Raw genomic sequence first — 15,522 nt, forward strand, 5'->3', positions numbered from 1 at the left:
TTGAAGCTCAAAATAGCAGCATGTTGACCCAGACAGGACAAGGCACTGCTGACTATCTATCCGCTCTAGGTAAAACCCGCCACCTTAAACCTCATGTCTAATCTCTATCTCTCGCTCTCCGCCAACGGAAGTCCGTCGTCCTGTCGGGTCTTCAACGCTAGCGCAGTAGGATTCTTCCAATGCCCTTTGAGACTCAACCCCGGGTGGAAGATACTCAGACAGCCACAGGCGACAACCATACTCGCTCCTTCGAGGATCATAAACGCGATCTCATCATTCGCCAGGTCACTACTGAACCCGCCGTTCAGTTCCGCTGTACGAAAGATCGATCGGATGAAGATGAGGAAAGTCGCGATGCCCAGTCCTGGTTTACTCTCGTTAGAGGCTCTCTAAAAGACAGTTTGTTTGCGGACGGATCACTAACCCCAGAGAAACCCTCTCCATTTCCAGCTCCCCCCCGACGATGCCATACAGGATTGGGATTGTCGCTGTCGCCGGAGCCTCCACAGGTAATCGATAGCAAGCGCCATGAACGTCCCGAGCGATGCAACCTGCGCCGCCAACCCCGCGATCATGATGTTGATTCCAGTGCGCCGGAGGCCATCCTGGCCCTGTCCTGCCGTGGCAGTGACAGCCCCGCCTGCAGCCTGGAGAACCAGACAGAGCAGGTCACAGGTCACGAAGACGATGGCGTATGTTTTTGATTTAATTCTCGAAAAGCCCTCACCGTAGACGATAATCACCCGTCCAAAACACAGGTAGATGGCTGCGGTGACAAAGGCTGGTCCGATGGTGAGACAGATGAGGTATCTAGCTGCATTAGCGTCGCACGATGACCGGTGAAGGATTGTCGCAGGGGTACTGACTGGAGGAAACTCGAGAAATTGAATGGGTTTGAGTGCAGCATGAGACGTCCACCGTAGCCGACGACTTCGAGAAGGAGCCCGCAGGTCATACACGCGAGATAGGACCAAATGCGGGAGCGGAAGCCCTGGTAGATCTGGATGAGGAGCATGATGAGGAAGAGAGCCAGGTATAGAGCATTTCCTGGGAGGCTGGGCCTGTAGCGCACGAGTGCCCAGTCCAGGGGACATGTGTCTAGAGTGCAGGGCGCCGTGATGGTCGGCATTGGTGGAGAGACCTGGCTTGAGGGAGTTGGCATTGTTGCTGTTGTTTCGTCAGAAGTGTACAACCAGAACGAAATGATGAATTGCCCGGAGAGCAGCGACTATGAATTTATAGTCTGGGACATTTGGCCTGGTCCTCGAAGGGCACAGTCAACGCCAGTTTGATATGCCAAGCCTGTATTCGTTCCCGGTGGGTCGAGCGTGTGAGGAAGCATCTCCTTGCGAGTCAATAACTTCTTTAGGCCATGGACTGATCGTATTCTCTTCGAGCAGTCTAGATCTCTTCGCTACTTCCGATATCGACTGTGGTGGGATCGGGTGTCTAGCGGAAACATAGGCTTCTATAATGGATACATCCAAATGTTCATCCTTGAAGATGCTCCTTGCCTGATAGCGCTGACGAACCGTCAAGTTCCAACGTAGCTGTGAATTTGATTTGGATGGGTCTGTGTGGACAGTCGGCCTTCCAAGCCCCTTTATCGAATGGAAGAGCTGGTCTAGAAAGCTCAGAAGCAAAAGGTTTCAGGTTAATAGAACATAACATAGAGCTTATGCGCAGGCTAGTGCGCTGAGCAAGTGACTGATGTTCAAGATTGATAGAGAATAGAATGCGAGAATAGTAGCTGCTATCATCCTCAACGATATGTTCTTTAAGTTGCAGACCAGAATGAGCCTGCCATTGTATTAATGACCTACCATATAGTCAAGTGACGGTAAGCAATGTAAATGGCCTATTTTGTTCTCTCTCGCAGTTGTCCCTATTTACGGACAGCGGTCATACTTGATGACTAGCCCCATGTTTAAGGAGCACAACAATACCTTTGTTGGATAGGACATATGCACAGCAGCAGCTGGTGTCATGGCACTAAGCGTTTGTTTGAGACATTTTTATTATCTCCATTCACCCGTGCCGAGGTGATTGTGCCCTCGCGTCTTACGGCCGAGTGCAATCTGTGGCAGTCTGCTTACCAGGCCATAGGACACAGGAGCACGCGGGAACATCAGAATTAGGCCAACCAGGACGCGAGCAAATCCACCGAGAGAGTAGAAGGGACTGGTCCTTATTAAACTGATTCAAAATCTCCATTGAAATATGCACATGCTCATCCCAGACGGCTCTCGTTTCGTCAACAATACTCCGTAATCCAGCTCTTCAAATCCCCCACTGTAGGGCATTCTAGGAATAGGAATCCTTTGACTTCTAGCTGCAGTTCCATGAGGAACTTCTGAGAGAGCAACAAGGAAAGCAGAGAGTCCACGCCAATGGCAGTAAATTCGGTCTCGTCGCTAAGGTCTGTTACAGGCATGGCATTTTAAGCAGCAATCAGGGCTATAGCACGCTCAACTAGCATGTTACCCCCGGTATCGTCGGACTTTGCCTCCTCGTTCTCATCGCACGTATCGGGAGTGGGAGGGGTCGATGTTGGGGATGAAGATGGGCTATCTCGTGCGGACGTGGTCGTGGTGTCTGTGCCTCTTGTCGAAGTCGATTCTTCAGATTCTTGATGCTGTGGCACAGTCCCCTGGTGACCGCAAGTTTCCGTACTAGTATTGATGGGAGCATGCTTGGTTGTAGTCAGAGTCGGCAGCTTTGCCATGTGAGTGGGGCTCGACGACGCCTTTGCAGGCATCGTCCCTGTGGGAGCGTCTTCTTGTGAACTGCTATAAGCCTGTTTACACAAGTACAGCCAGTTATTGTCTTATTTGGTGTTCATCGCCACGGGATCAAGTTTCAGTGCCCTAGAATTGGTGCACATTATCCGCACGTCTCACATTATCGCCTTGCTGCACATCAGCGTGGAAAGGCGCGTGTATATTTATGACCAGAACGACGGACATTTTAAGAACAATATGGATGCAGTGGACGTGACGAGATTCGGAGAAAGAAATGAATCTTAGATGAGGTAACAGCCCTTTGTCGACCCTGATCAAGGTGGGGGCCTGAGGCTTCGATACTTGTAGATCCCCCTTAAGTAGAGAGAGCCGTGACGATCTCCTTCATTTTCTTAGCTCTTGCAAAATCACGCACAGTTTGACCCTGTTTATTCTGGATGGAAAAGTCCACTTTATGCGTTCCAACGAGCAACTGGACGATGTCCGGTTTTCCGCCCTGTGCAGCATAAAATATAGCCGTCCTACCTTCGGCATCCCGTAGGTTGAGATCAATACCACCATGACTCAGTAGCCTTTCTAATATTGGTCTATGATTCACAGCAATTGCGTACATCATCGGAGTTCGGCCATAGTGATCCTGGGAGTTGATGTTGACGCGCGGGCAGAGAAGCAGGGTATCCAAAAGCAGAGCATTGCGGGTTGTTATGGCGAAAGAAAGGAGGCCTTTCTGATCTCGCGACAATATCGACCTTTTTTTATTCTGCTGCTCCAAGAGCATCAATTGCATTTGGTAGTCCGTAAGGATTTGGGCCTGTTGTGGAGAGAGGGCTTTCTGATCTCGCGACAATATCAACCTTCTTTTATTCTCCTGCTCCAAGAGCATCATTTGCATTTGGTAGTCCGTATGGACTTGGGCCTGTTGTGGTGAAAGACTTGCAGAACTTCGCGGAGATGGTCTGAAAGGGTCTTTTTGCCCCTCACTAGATAGGTCCTTGAAGAATGCATGGGGAATTTGCTCCAGTTCTGGCCTTCGGCTAGTAAAATATGGATCCGGCTCATTGAGATCAACGCTGGGGCTTAAGAGAAGATGGTCGAAGGCTGGACTCGTCCAAATTCCGCAGTGTATAGCGTTCCACAAAGTCTCACAGGCAAATCCGGCGTCGGCCCATTCTTTCATGAGGGATTCATCCGTAGATGCCGCTGGAAGTCCGACCAGTGTGCTTTCTGTTACTTCCTTTGGAGGCACATGGCAGCGTGGATAGAAGAATTGCTGCATAAAAGAGAAATTGCGAGTATAAAGACACTTCAGAATGCTGGGGTTCCAGGTCTTCTTTTCGACCAAGAGTTCAGCAACGCCAGCGAACAGCTCCAGGGCGTCCGGATCTTCATGGCGATCGAAGTATTGGCAGAGCACGACCCACAAAGCTGGTGGTGGATTTGATAAGAAGACTGTATCAGAGTTGAAGATCCACTTCAGACCGTCAGCTTCATTGGCTCTGATCAGAAGTGGGAGTATAAGGGTGCCTGCTGCGCCACGAACAAGATCAATCACTTGCCTCACGAGGCGAGTGTTGCCGAACCGAAGTACATTCTCGAATGCCCTTTCCAAACGGGACCCGCTCTCACCATTGAAAAATTGGTTGGGGGAAGCATCGTAAGACAATCGGCGCGCGACGTTACGACCTCTTTCTGTTGAGATAGAATGAGGGTTTGCCAGGAGGTGGAGAAAAGCGGGCCAGCCATATTTGCCAGCAAGCGTCAAACTCGTGTTTGGATGGTCGATCAACGCAGCGAGGATCTCTAGGTTGCCCTTCTCAGCAGCCGCTGTCAACGGAGTCTCGAATTGCACGTTAATCTTGATCTTGCAGTTCGGGTCCCCCGCAGTTTCCTCAAGCAAGAACTGCATCAATCGAAGGCCGCCATTGCGATCCGCCTTTGCAGCGAGAAGAAGCGCGTAGCCAAGAAAGACAGGGCCTAACTGCAGCTGCTGACCGCGTCTAACGAAGAAAAATCTCTCCCACTGCTGAAAAGCGGCGATGTCGCGCTCAGGGAATCCATCCACCACACTCAATTCAGCTCCAGTGGTTTGGGGATACTGATGTCCAAACTCCCCGGTTCCTATCAAGAAGTCCGCGATTTCATGAAAGCCCAGCGAGATGGCACTTTCTAGAGAGCGATATTCCTTTTCTGCACTGCAGTGCGGCCACAGCAGTGCCACAATCTCCGTATATCCCTCTTGAACAGCCACATCGAGAATGCTACGGCCTTGCGCCTTCAAGGCAGCTCCTTGGGAAATGAGAAATCCGCATGCATCTTCCTGGCCACTCTGTACAGCAAGCCAAAGAGGGGTCTTTCCGGCTTGATCGGGGGCGTTGACATTGCAGCCTTGCTCGACCGCAGCTCTTAGGGCGTCTGTGTTGCCCTGACTCGCAGCTTGGTAGATGTCCATCGTCCTGGTTGGCTTAATTTGCTGCCGTCTGTGGTCTCGCCGAGGGTGTAGCAGGGTATGAAAGACGCCCGTTTCTACGCAGAGAGAAACCTCCACGGGCATGGGGTAAGATCAGAGAACCACAACACTGCTTATGGCAAACCCGGGGTGGGCGCGTAGAGGGATGATGTGGTTGGCCGAAAAAAAAAGTGGGACAAATCAGGTGCTCTTGATCGAGATACGTAGCCTATATCCAAGAGGACACAGCTGCTTTCATTCTTAAAAAGCGCTAAAATGCGATTAAATTGCCTAACTGCCTGATCCTGTATATAGACTTAGATTGTAAAGCGCTGTCCTTGACGCACTAAGCAGGCCGGCCTTGTCACCGCTCCGCGCAGAGCGGATGCGGAGCGGACTGCGAATCTACAGAGCGGATATGACACCCTACTCCTATGTATAAGCCCCTATTTACAGGTTAGGGCTATACTAAGGTTTATTATACTAGGTTTGATAGAAATTATTTACTTAAGGCCAGTTAGGATTTATATTTGATAATAATTAGTTAGGCAAGAAATCTAAAGAACGTAAAAACTAGAAAGCATGTTTTATAGTACCAGGAAGAAGTAGATAACGATACAGGAACTATATAGTAACACACTGAATTCGTCTTGGTTGGTGAAAATGAGTCTTGGAGCGGTAGCCCGGTCGGACCGCTGGTGAAGTACTGGATATTTGTAATTGAGAATGTCTTAACCCGAGAAGAGAGCCTAATTATGGGGGCGACCGACCTGGCGACAGGTTACTAAAGCGGATCTTGAGCTAGGAATGACCTTTGTGCTCGATGTTCGGATAGTTCTACTTTGGTATATGGAAACTAGGTCTTCGGGAAAACTGAGAGATGTTCGCTGCCGACTATGCGTGTAATATGAGTTGCTTCGTTGTGTGTCTTCTCTTCCTTCTTATAACGTGCTAGCTCATCTCGCCTCGCCTACCTTCCCAGTTGCCAGATATTTCGTGACCACTGTCGCCAAGCATGTCTGATCATACATATGGAATGCATTTAGATCTGCTGTCATCCGCGCCTTGGGCTTCGAAGTCGGTCTCGGGCCTTGATGATATGCTACCTATGGACTAAGGTCTGCCAGAGTCCAAATCTTTGCGTGGCCATCACCTGAACCCGTCGCGAACATGTTTCCCGAGGGAGAGCAAGATAAGGAGTATATCAAGTGCTCATGGCCTCTGAGGACCAATTGGACCTCCCTATTTTCTGAATCCTGGATCTTGATGTCCCCTTTCAGCGTACAGTATAGAAGCCACCGCCGGTTATGGCTGTGACAAATACATAAAACGCTCTCCTTATCAACGTGACGGTTAACAGCCTCATCAGTATTCTGCACATCATCGGAGACAACTTCTGGGTCGAACAGTGAGAGTTTCCATTGTGTCATCGCTTTATTGAGGTTGTAGCTGATAAAGGAGAGGCCGTCCAGGGCGAACCTTATAGAGTCCACAGGAATTGAATGGCAATCACCCTCCCCTAGGCGTTTCGCAAGCGCACCTGTGGCCAATTCCCAGATAGATATGATGCCGCCAAGATCGCCAGCCAAGACATATCGATCGTCTGGAGAAATCTCCAACGACGTAACACCTTGGGGGGCTTCGAGTGTGTGTTTCAGTCTCCAACCTGCGGAAACATCCCATAATCGGACAAACCCGTCCTTTCCTCCACTCACCACATGAAGCCCATCGCGTGAGAATATAAGCGCTGTGATTGATTGTGTGTGATTGGAGTGGATTGGTGAGGGGGGTGCTGTAATAGGATCGCAGACCCAAAGATTGTTGGTGTCACCCCCAGCGACAAAGAAGTTGCTGTCAGGGCTGAAGCATGCGGCGCGCAGGTAGCAGGTGTCATCCTCCTCATCATCAATGGTAATACTTCCAACATCCCTTCCTCTCGATAGATCATAGATGCGAGCAAGCCTCAGGCTACACACTGCAAGGTACTTGCCGTCTCCACTGAATGTAACAAATGTAACGCTCGCTGAGACGACAAAGTCATGCATCAGGTCAACATCAATAACTCCTGGCACACTTGGGTTCCACACCGCGTACCAGTCCGGACCAACCTTGTTTCTTCCAGAATTGTCTATCATAGAGCTGTCTACCCTTTGTGATGCAAGTAACATGTGAGCCGTGGCTGCGTCTCCTCTCATAGCAGCCTTGTATATGGCTTGGTCAATAGGAAACTCGCACATCTTCAGTAAATCACGGGCCAAATTGTGATCGCCACGCTTGCCAAGGAAGAGCAGCAATTCTTCGCCAAATCTCGGGTCGAATTCAAACAATGCCGCGGCCTCGGATGAATGACCATGCTCAATGGCAAGCTGCACAGGGCTCCCATCAAAGGTTCCGTCAGGATCCGGGTACATTTTGCCGCTGTCGATCAACAAGCGAATGACCTCAATATGGCCGCGCTCAGCTGCCACATGTAGAGGGGTGCGCCCCCTGATCAGGCCTAATTTCAGATCGGCTAATGAGGTTGTCGTGTTCGACTCTATTATCTCCCGGATTGAACCGGTGTAACCCATCTCCGCGGCGAAAAACAGAGCAGATTGTATCTCCCTCGCATGAAGGCGCTCTCTGGTGTTGTTCAGAACGCTTCTTAGGATTTTCGGATTCCCAGTTTCCGTTGCAGCCTTCAGTACAGAGCCCGGCCATTCCTCCCCAGTGCGTGATCTGCAGGGGACACCTACCACATCGATCAGATAGCGGACAATATCCTCTTTCCGATGTCGAATGGCAGCCAACAGCGTAGCTGTTGGCCTAGTAGGTGGGTAGCTTGCATTGGCGCCGTGCCTTACTAGAATGTCACAGACAGCAAGGTGGCCGTTCATCGCGGCGAGGAAGAGGGGCGTCTGCCCTCTTTTCTTCGGAGAAGTGGAGTGATTGACGTCTGCTCCGTTATCTATAAATTTCTGCACCGCTTTCAAATCGCCTCGTTCTGCTGCATTGCATAATGTATCACGCTTCCGTTCTCGGGGCTGTGGAAAGGTAACCCCCCCAACGTTCAGAGCCGGAGAATGATACTGTCGGACATGTCGGTCTAGACTCGTCTTCGTGTCAAAGCCAAGCTCACGAAGGGGGCAATCGTTGTCAGGGCAGCTAAAAGGGTTCTCATGTCTATTGACGTGACGGTTTCGTTCTGGAAGTGTGTCAAAACCGTGCTGAAAATTCATGCACCAGGCTTTAGGGCATTTGAAGCTTGCTGGCCCGTAAAGAGTATCAAGACTCCGTTTCTCTGTGTCCGGCAGCAGTCCATGGTTGTGGACATCTTCGATTATTGCTCTGATAGCTATTATTCGCTGTTGTATGCTAAGCATCGAGTATCTTATGGCCGGAATCTCCGGCAAGTGACGGATAAACTCGGCCAGGTTGCTGGGACGATCTGTGCCATATATTTTCTTGATTTCACAAGGTATCCCGTATTCGTCGATGAAGTCTCGTATGGCCTGCACTGAATCATTGCGGTTCTCTTCGGAGTTGGTCAGGCACTCGGACGCTCCAATCAAGTGTCCAAGTAGACTTGAACTACTGTAATCCAGTAGTGCGTAATATCCTGAGTGGAAGTATTGCTGGATTTGATCGCGATCTGCCCTCTCCTTGAATGGAGTAGACTGTAGATACTTGCAGCAGAAAAGGGCAATCCGATTATGCTCGGAGCCAAGGTCTATGATTTTGGCGCTGACAAGGTAGCTTGTGGTGATTAGCACCCATTCTGAAACCGTAAGGACAAGGTACTAACTCTCGTGCTGTGCTATGAACTAAAACAACGGTTGCTTCAGTGGGCCCTCTCTTTTTTGCAAAATGCAAATCAACAAATGAGCTACAGAACCGTTTGCAGCTAGCCCTCAGGCTGTCTTCCTCGGGTTGTGCGACGCTTCTTTCTGGGTGAATGAAGAATGTAGCTTGAAGTTCCCGCCACTTCAATGGGCGTGTTGCACACACTACCCAGCGTAAGATCTGCAAGGCAGTGTCTTTCTGCTTTGGGGAAACTTTATGAAGCACTGATGATTCAACACGGCGATATCTTTTCACTGTATGAGCTCCCAAGCGATCAAGTAATGACATTGAGGTAGGCCTTAGAAGGCCCTGTACTTACGCGGCATCTAGTCCGTCCGGAAATACGCCGGGTGCAAGTTCATTCTCCAAGTCTCGGCGCGTGTATTGGACAATCAGATTGTCCATGACTACTTTCGCGTACAGGAACATGCCTGTAAGTGTTTATGTAATTCAGTGGTGGGAAAAGGTGATATAGTGGGGTAGCATACCATTCGCAACTTCGGAAACCTTAGTAATTATTCTTTCCTGTATGTCAGCACTTAGATTCATGTTGTCAGAAATCCTCTGCACCATGTCTCGAATATACAACCTTATGTCATCTTTATGACACTGCTGGTTATCCATGGAGATATCATGTGCGGAAGACAACATTCTCTCCAATAGATCCGTTCGTTGACCAACGCATAGTAGACGTATGTGGCCATCAGTCCCTGGCGAAGTCTTTTTCTGACGTGAGAGAAGCCAGGACAATGTCTTTTCTGTTTCGCAATCATCACATTCATCTAGCCCATCTAGAACCACGTACAAGGTACGTTGGCTACTGAATGCAATATCCGCGGCTTCCTTGATGACACTAGCTGACCCGAACCTTCTTCTATCATAGCCTGTATACTTCTCGCAGAAGAACACAGCAAGGGCTGGGTCCTTGCTAAGCAGCTGAGCTATCAATCCGCGAAGAATATCGATAAAGGTATGCTTGTCCTCTTGGTGATGGCTGCAGTAGAAGAAGAGAACAGGGTTTGATTCCTCTTCACTGAGAGTTTCAACGATTCGGGATGCTAGAGTTGACTTCCCTTTCGTATAATTAGAAATATCATTGCAGATATCATTGCATAAGCTGACGGTGACACACCTGCTCCGGGAATACCATGGATATATAATAGTGGGTTGGATCCTTCAAGCACTTCACGCCACTGCTGAAATATCTTGTCGTTGAATACCCAATTACCGGACTCAGCATTGTGTCGACACTCGGACATGTTATCCTGATCGATATAAGAGTTCGGCGCATCAATTTTGTCAAGCATAGTGTTGAGTCGCAATTCATGGAATCGAGCTGCCTCGTCATCACGCAGCATTTGGATCTCTTGAACCGCCAGCGTGCTCTTTTCGCTTTCAATAAAGTCCTTGTGGCGCTCCAGGCTATCAAGGATCCGTCTGAACTGTGAATTGAATGTCTTCCAGGAAGAATGGAATAATTGCTTCCACTCTTTTGATAGCATCAGCGCAGGTTGGCATCAGGCTGTATGCCACAATTATAGGATCTTACTTGGTCTTGTGAGGAACTTCAAAGCATGAAAATGGAAATCCAGCACGTCACAGTACCACTTTTCTAGAGTGCTTAACATTCCTGGATTTCTCTCAAACACGAGTTGGTACTGTAGGAAGGAAGGGGCTCGCTCGCCGATGTCTTCATACGCGCTGAGCAAAATCTCCAACGAGTCACTCCATGAGCTGGCAACCTGAAGAACAAATTTGATCGGACCCTAAAAGAACAGGATATAAGCCTCTATTAGTGTAGTAGTTCTCAAGACATACCCAGATATAAGCGACAAATGGACTGCAGTTCAGGAAGACTTCGATCACTTTCCCGTACTCATTCATCGCCTCGAGAAATCTCTGAACCCGCCCCATGCTTTGCAGCTGCTTTTTGGAGCCATGCTCTCTCTGGATCCTCTCAATAGCATCTTCGACATGCGCGTACTCAGTGACCGCGAACTCTGCTCGCTGGCTGTCGGACATGCTTTTTAAAAACCTGTCTAGGGCCCTTTGGAACGCGATGCTAGGTTGTCGTTGCGTAACCGAAGACATTATTAGTCCCGTCTCATATCATTCGGAAGGTCCGTATCTCAAGGCAGTTGAAAATTTTGGCCTGGTGAAGTTTTCCAGGCCAAGCCGAGAAAGGCTATGAGTGGAGTTTGTTCGTCTGTCCTGCAAGAGCAGTCAACTTCGTGATCAGAGCCTTGTCCATGCATACCCCAGTTATTATGGGCCAATAATGATGATTATCAGCAGGTGGATGAAGCTCGTGCAGGAGAAATACGAATGAGACTTACATATTGCACTGCCACTTGAATGCCCAATGCCCAAATCTGCCCTGTCGTACTGCCTCGATGAGGCGTTTCCTCGGCACTTCTCCTCGTTGAGGCGCAGGCGATAAATCATCATGCCATCTTTGCCGATACTTCTCCGTTCTCAGTACATGATCCTTTCGACAGCCTTCTGTACAGTTTCGAGCGGCTGGATCACTTTTCTCGTCCCGAATGAACAACCTCAAGCGTCGTTGGGATCCTGGCCAGGATGTAGTAAATGGCCAATTCGCTCCCTGCAGTAAGATACCTAGATTAGAGTACGTATCACTTGGGTTCCGATCAACCGAAGCAGGGTTCGCCATCCGTGCTCGAGCTAATGGTTTCTTGGGAAGACCGCCAGATCTCGCCGATTACCTAGATATTTCCTCAGAAACGAACTATGCTCCCCTGACCCCGGAGAACCGTGTTCAGAATGACGACGTGGTTTGCTATGGCGCGGTAAGATGACATATGGCGAGAGGGAATCATATGGCCACACACTGATGTGATTTCAGTTGTATGAGGGTCGAGTCTCCCACCGCGGGAGAAAGGCATCCTTTCAGAAGTTTTGTAGATCGGCTGGTTCCTTGGAACGCTTCTCGGTCTCACGGAAGCATGAAAGTTGTTTCACAATCAAAGACCAGGCCCAGAATGACTTCGCTGTTCTCGACATGGCGACTGCTACCGCACTCGATGGCTTGGAAGGACTCGAGAATATAACCTTTCAAGCTGTTCCGCAACCACTTATAGGAAATCAACCCAGCCCAAGTCAAATTATTGACGTCTCGATCAACATATACGGCCCCATGCGGCACTATCGGGAAGTTGGGTCTCGGCTTTCAAGACTAAAATACAATCTTCAGCATCCAGATGCGATCGATTCCGGTGTCCGATATGACAACCCTCATTATTTCAAGCGCTCATCTACACATCTAGAGATGCAGCAGTTCATAGGGCCGGTTTATAATGTGGAGCGAACCCTGCAGTCTGTTTACTCCGAAGTGAAAAGACTCCTGGACACGCTTGACGCTGTTGACTCGGCAGGCGATATCCCAGCCACGGAGAAACTTCTGACACCTCTTCTCGCGTAAGTGGCTTACTCTGTCTAGACCAACTTAGCAACCTAATCCAATTAGGCATCAACAAACTGCTGTCAAGTTCATCCGAAGTAGAGAGGATTTCGAGAAAGCAAGGGAATGGTATCAGCTAACAGAAAGCCCAAGGTATGCCCACGTCTCGAAGCCTCACGATCTAATAATCACATTGGCAGTCTCCAAATTCCCTTCGGTGGCTCGCAAAATGACCGGCTAAAACAGTCAACCGGTGGCATTATAGCGGATACTATGGGCCTGGGCAAGACATTCACAATGCTAAGTGCCATTGTGCTTTCATTGGAGGAGGCTGCTGAATTCATGCAGTCCACTGACCGCTGCTTTGAAGGCAACCACTGTGTGATTCCAACTAAGTCTACACTCGTCATTGTACCATCGACACGTATGTTCCCTTCTTATAACGTTCCTATCGCCGTCAATAATCTGAATATGGAAGAACTCTTCGATGTCTGGATATCAGAAATGGAGTGGTAATCGACTATCCCTTGTGAATCACTTCCATGGAAGCTAATGTCTGCTCTAGTCATATTGCCCCTAATTCGATGCGCCTTTTGATATTCCACGGCCCCCAGAAGAAACTCGATGCGAAGGATTATCTAACGTCGGATATTGTGTTGACCACGTACTCGACACTGGCAAGCGATTGTCAGACCATTGGCATTTTGCGTAGACTGAAATGGTTCCGGATAGTATTGGATGAAGGCGAGTCTCCCAATGTACATCCTGGGCCCTGACCCTACATCTAACTATCAAACCAGCTCACTGGATTCGAACGCCCGCTAGCAAGCAGTTCCGTGCGGTCACACAACTGCAAGCGTGTCGCCGATGGTGTCTGACAGGCACGCCAATCCAGAACAAACTCGAGGACCTCGGCGCTCTCGTGGCCTTTCTCAAAACTCCGCCGTTTGATGATAGATCTCAGACGAGATTTAAGCAGCACATTATTGATCCACTATTCTCGGGTATGAAGGATCCAAGTCAGAATTTGCGACTGCTCCTCCAGTCTCTATGTTTGAGGAGAACCAAGCATAGCAGCCAAAACATAACTGTAAACACAGAGTTAATCAAACTCTCATTATCCGCAGCGGAAAGAACTGCGTATGATGAAATTCTGGAAAAAACAAAGCAAGAAATGGATCACCTGGTCAGTTCCAATCTCGGAGCACGCAAGTATACCAAGCTCTTCACGGCCATGCATCTACTACGCGTGTTATGTGTCCAAGGTACTGCTTGTCGAAGCTGGAACTCTCGGTCATCTTCCCCTACTCAGCCGTTTGAAATAAATGGCTCCGAACCGCGCTGCGAAATATGTGACGATGAGTTCACCCAGTCGTTCAAGGCCGAGTGTTCGTTCTGTCCGGGTTGCTCTCGACTCCTATCCGATCCTCCCAGTAGTGGTGGGTATTTTCCCGGACACCTGATGCTGGACTCGACTGGCGCTCACCAAACTCCACTGTCACCGTCGTCGTACTCTTCTTTGTCACCCAGCACGGAACCTACGCTGTCAACAAAGCTGCAAAGCTTGCTGAATAACTTAATACAGCATGCTTCTTTATCGAAGAGGTATAGATATCATATCCCTTCATGAATATCGCCGAGCTGGAGCAGTCACTAACTCGGCAGTATCGTTTTCTCCGCGTGGACAAAAACACTCGACATTTTGTGCATGAAACTGGAAGAGCTGGGGCTCAACCACGTGCGAATCGACGGCGACGTGAGCAGATTAGATCGAACTCGGCGCCTCCACGATTTTCAAACGTCGCCGTCGATCCCAATCCTACTTATGACATACGGCACAGGCGCAGTGGGGTATATATAGCCCAGATTTTTGAACTACCGAGCGACATACGATGCTAACAAGTCTCTTTTCCAGATTGAATCTTACTGCCGCAAACCGGATCCATATCCTTGAACCGCAATGGAACCCTTCGGTTGAAGAGCAGGCTATCGGCAGAGCTGTTCGGCTCGGTCAATCAAGAGAGGTGACGGTGGTGAAATACGTGGCCGAGCGCACTGTAGAAGAGGTGTGACACATCAAAGCCATAGCATAACTTTACAGACGCACGTAACTGACCACTTTCAGAACATCCTCGCAGTGCAAAGAAATAAACAGCAATTAGCTAGCTTAACTCTTGCAGGTGACTCGATTGAGTCTTTGTCGAATCGAACAGAGGTAAGTTCACCACAGTTGCCATTTTCAACCACTAAATTTCATAGGAGTTAAAACGGATCTTGTTTATTTCAAGATGAGGTCCCGGTGGCTGGTGAAAGGGAGATTGATCTTTCTCTATATAATACTGTACAAGTAAAAGAATTGATATTATCGGTAGACATATTCTAGGAGAATAGATACTAACTGTGTCTTCAATCCTTCTATAGACAAACACCACAGAGTGGTTCTAAGATATGACAAGATAGTCTCTAGGGAGGCTACTTGCTAGGGTCCAAGCATGTCGAGAGTATATATTCAGACGAGATCGACCAACTAAAGCCGAACTATCAGGATAGAAAGGGCAATTTTAACAAGTTATCAGAATAATCCTTTCTCACACCTTAATCTCTTGAATATATAGATAGCCCGGAACAAGTTATTCTGTAAACATTGGTTAACATCGTACATGACATTTAAGCTCAGTAATTTTGAGGAAACATTGATTTGAATCTCCTAATCAACCTTTTCATGGCAGATTATACCATACTTCTGGGACTTTTTAAATGAGTTTCAACTTGCTTACCTGCACATAGGAAATCCGTTTCCAAGATTTCCTTAACCCTAACCTACTGGGGCCGCATTATAGAGAGAGTAAAAGAAGTGTGTATTCCGTTATGAGGCCTGCCCTCTAAGAGGCTTGTATACAATCTGATGGCCTAAGGCAACAAAACAACCGCTAGTACTAAAGAGAAAAAGATTATAATCTCCCTGAATCACCCTGCTTCATTAGTGTAATATATATTTTTTTGCTTCTCTGTTTTTGTTCGGTGTCTGAAGCCGGGCGGCTGTTTTATTACAGCAATATTATATATTGTAAGTAGGTAGAACTCTTAGCGCG

At 48.6% G+C, this 15,522-nt stretch overlaps 4 protein-coding genes across 4 annotated transcripts; 1 reads left to right on the forward strand and 3 right to left on the reverse strand.

The window, feature by feature from the left end:
- Positions 1–104: 104 nt before the first annotated feature.
- ATEG_08643 (RTA1 domain-containing protein) lies at positions 105–1,162 on the reverse strand (the record flags this gene model as incomplete). Its single annotated transcript, XM_001217228.1, has 3 exons — positions 105–364; positions 425–810; positions 867–1,162. 3 exons carry the CDS (start codon positions 1,160–1,162, stop codon positions 105–107), a joined length of 942 nt encoding a protein of 313 aa, XP_001217229.1.
- A 1,278-nt stretch (positions 1,163–2,440) lies between these two features.
- Positions 2,441–5,292, reverse strand: ATEG_08644 (uncharacterized protein; the record flags this gene model as incomplete). The annotated part of the gene is made up of 3 exons (XM_001217229.1): positions 2,441–2,797; positions 3,157–3,313; positions 3,353–5,292. The coding sequence occupies 3 exons, from the start codon at positions 5,290–5,292 to the stop codon at positions 2,441–2,443; spliced, it is 2,454 nt and encodes an 817-aa protein (XP_001217230.1).
- A 1,001-nt stretch (positions 5,293–6,293) lies between these two features.
- On the reverse strand, positions 6,294–11,031 carry ATEG_08645 (uncharacterized protein; the record flags this gene model as incomplete). Its single annotated transcript, XM_001217230.1, has 7 exons — positions 6,294–8,922; positions 8,972–9,256; positions 9,329–9,440; positions 9,498–10,082; positions 10,142–10,498; positions 10,559–10,775; positions 10,828–11,031. 7 exons carry the CDS (start codon positions 11,029–11,031, stop codon positions 6,294–6,296), a joined length of 4,389 nt encoding a protein of 1,462 aa, XP_001217231.1.
- A 521-nt stretch (positions 11,032–11,552) lies between these two features.
- ATEG_08646 (DEAD/DEAH box helicase) lies at positions 11,553–14,502 on the forward strand (the record flags this gene model as incomplete). Its single annotated transcript, XM_001217231.1, has 7 exons — positions 11,553–11,819; positions 11,876–12,447; positions 12,631–12,942; positions 12,996–13,117; positions 13,231–13,873; positions 14,096–14,281; positions 14,346–14,502. 7 exons carry the CDS (start codon positions 11,553–11,555, stop codon positions 14,500–14,502), a joined length of 2,259 nt encoding a protein of 752 aa, XP_001217232.1.
- Positions 14,503–15,522: the final 1,020 nt, after the last annotated feature.

The sequence above is a fragment of the Aspergillus terreus genome, genomic scaffold (genome assembly GCF_000149615.1).
Source record: "Aspergillus terreus NIH2624 scaffold_13 genomic scaffold, whole genome shotgun sequence".
NCBI classification, from domain to species: Eukaryota; Fungi; Ascomycota; class Eurotiomycetes; order Eurotiales; family Aspergillaceae; genus Aspergillus; species Aspergillus terreus.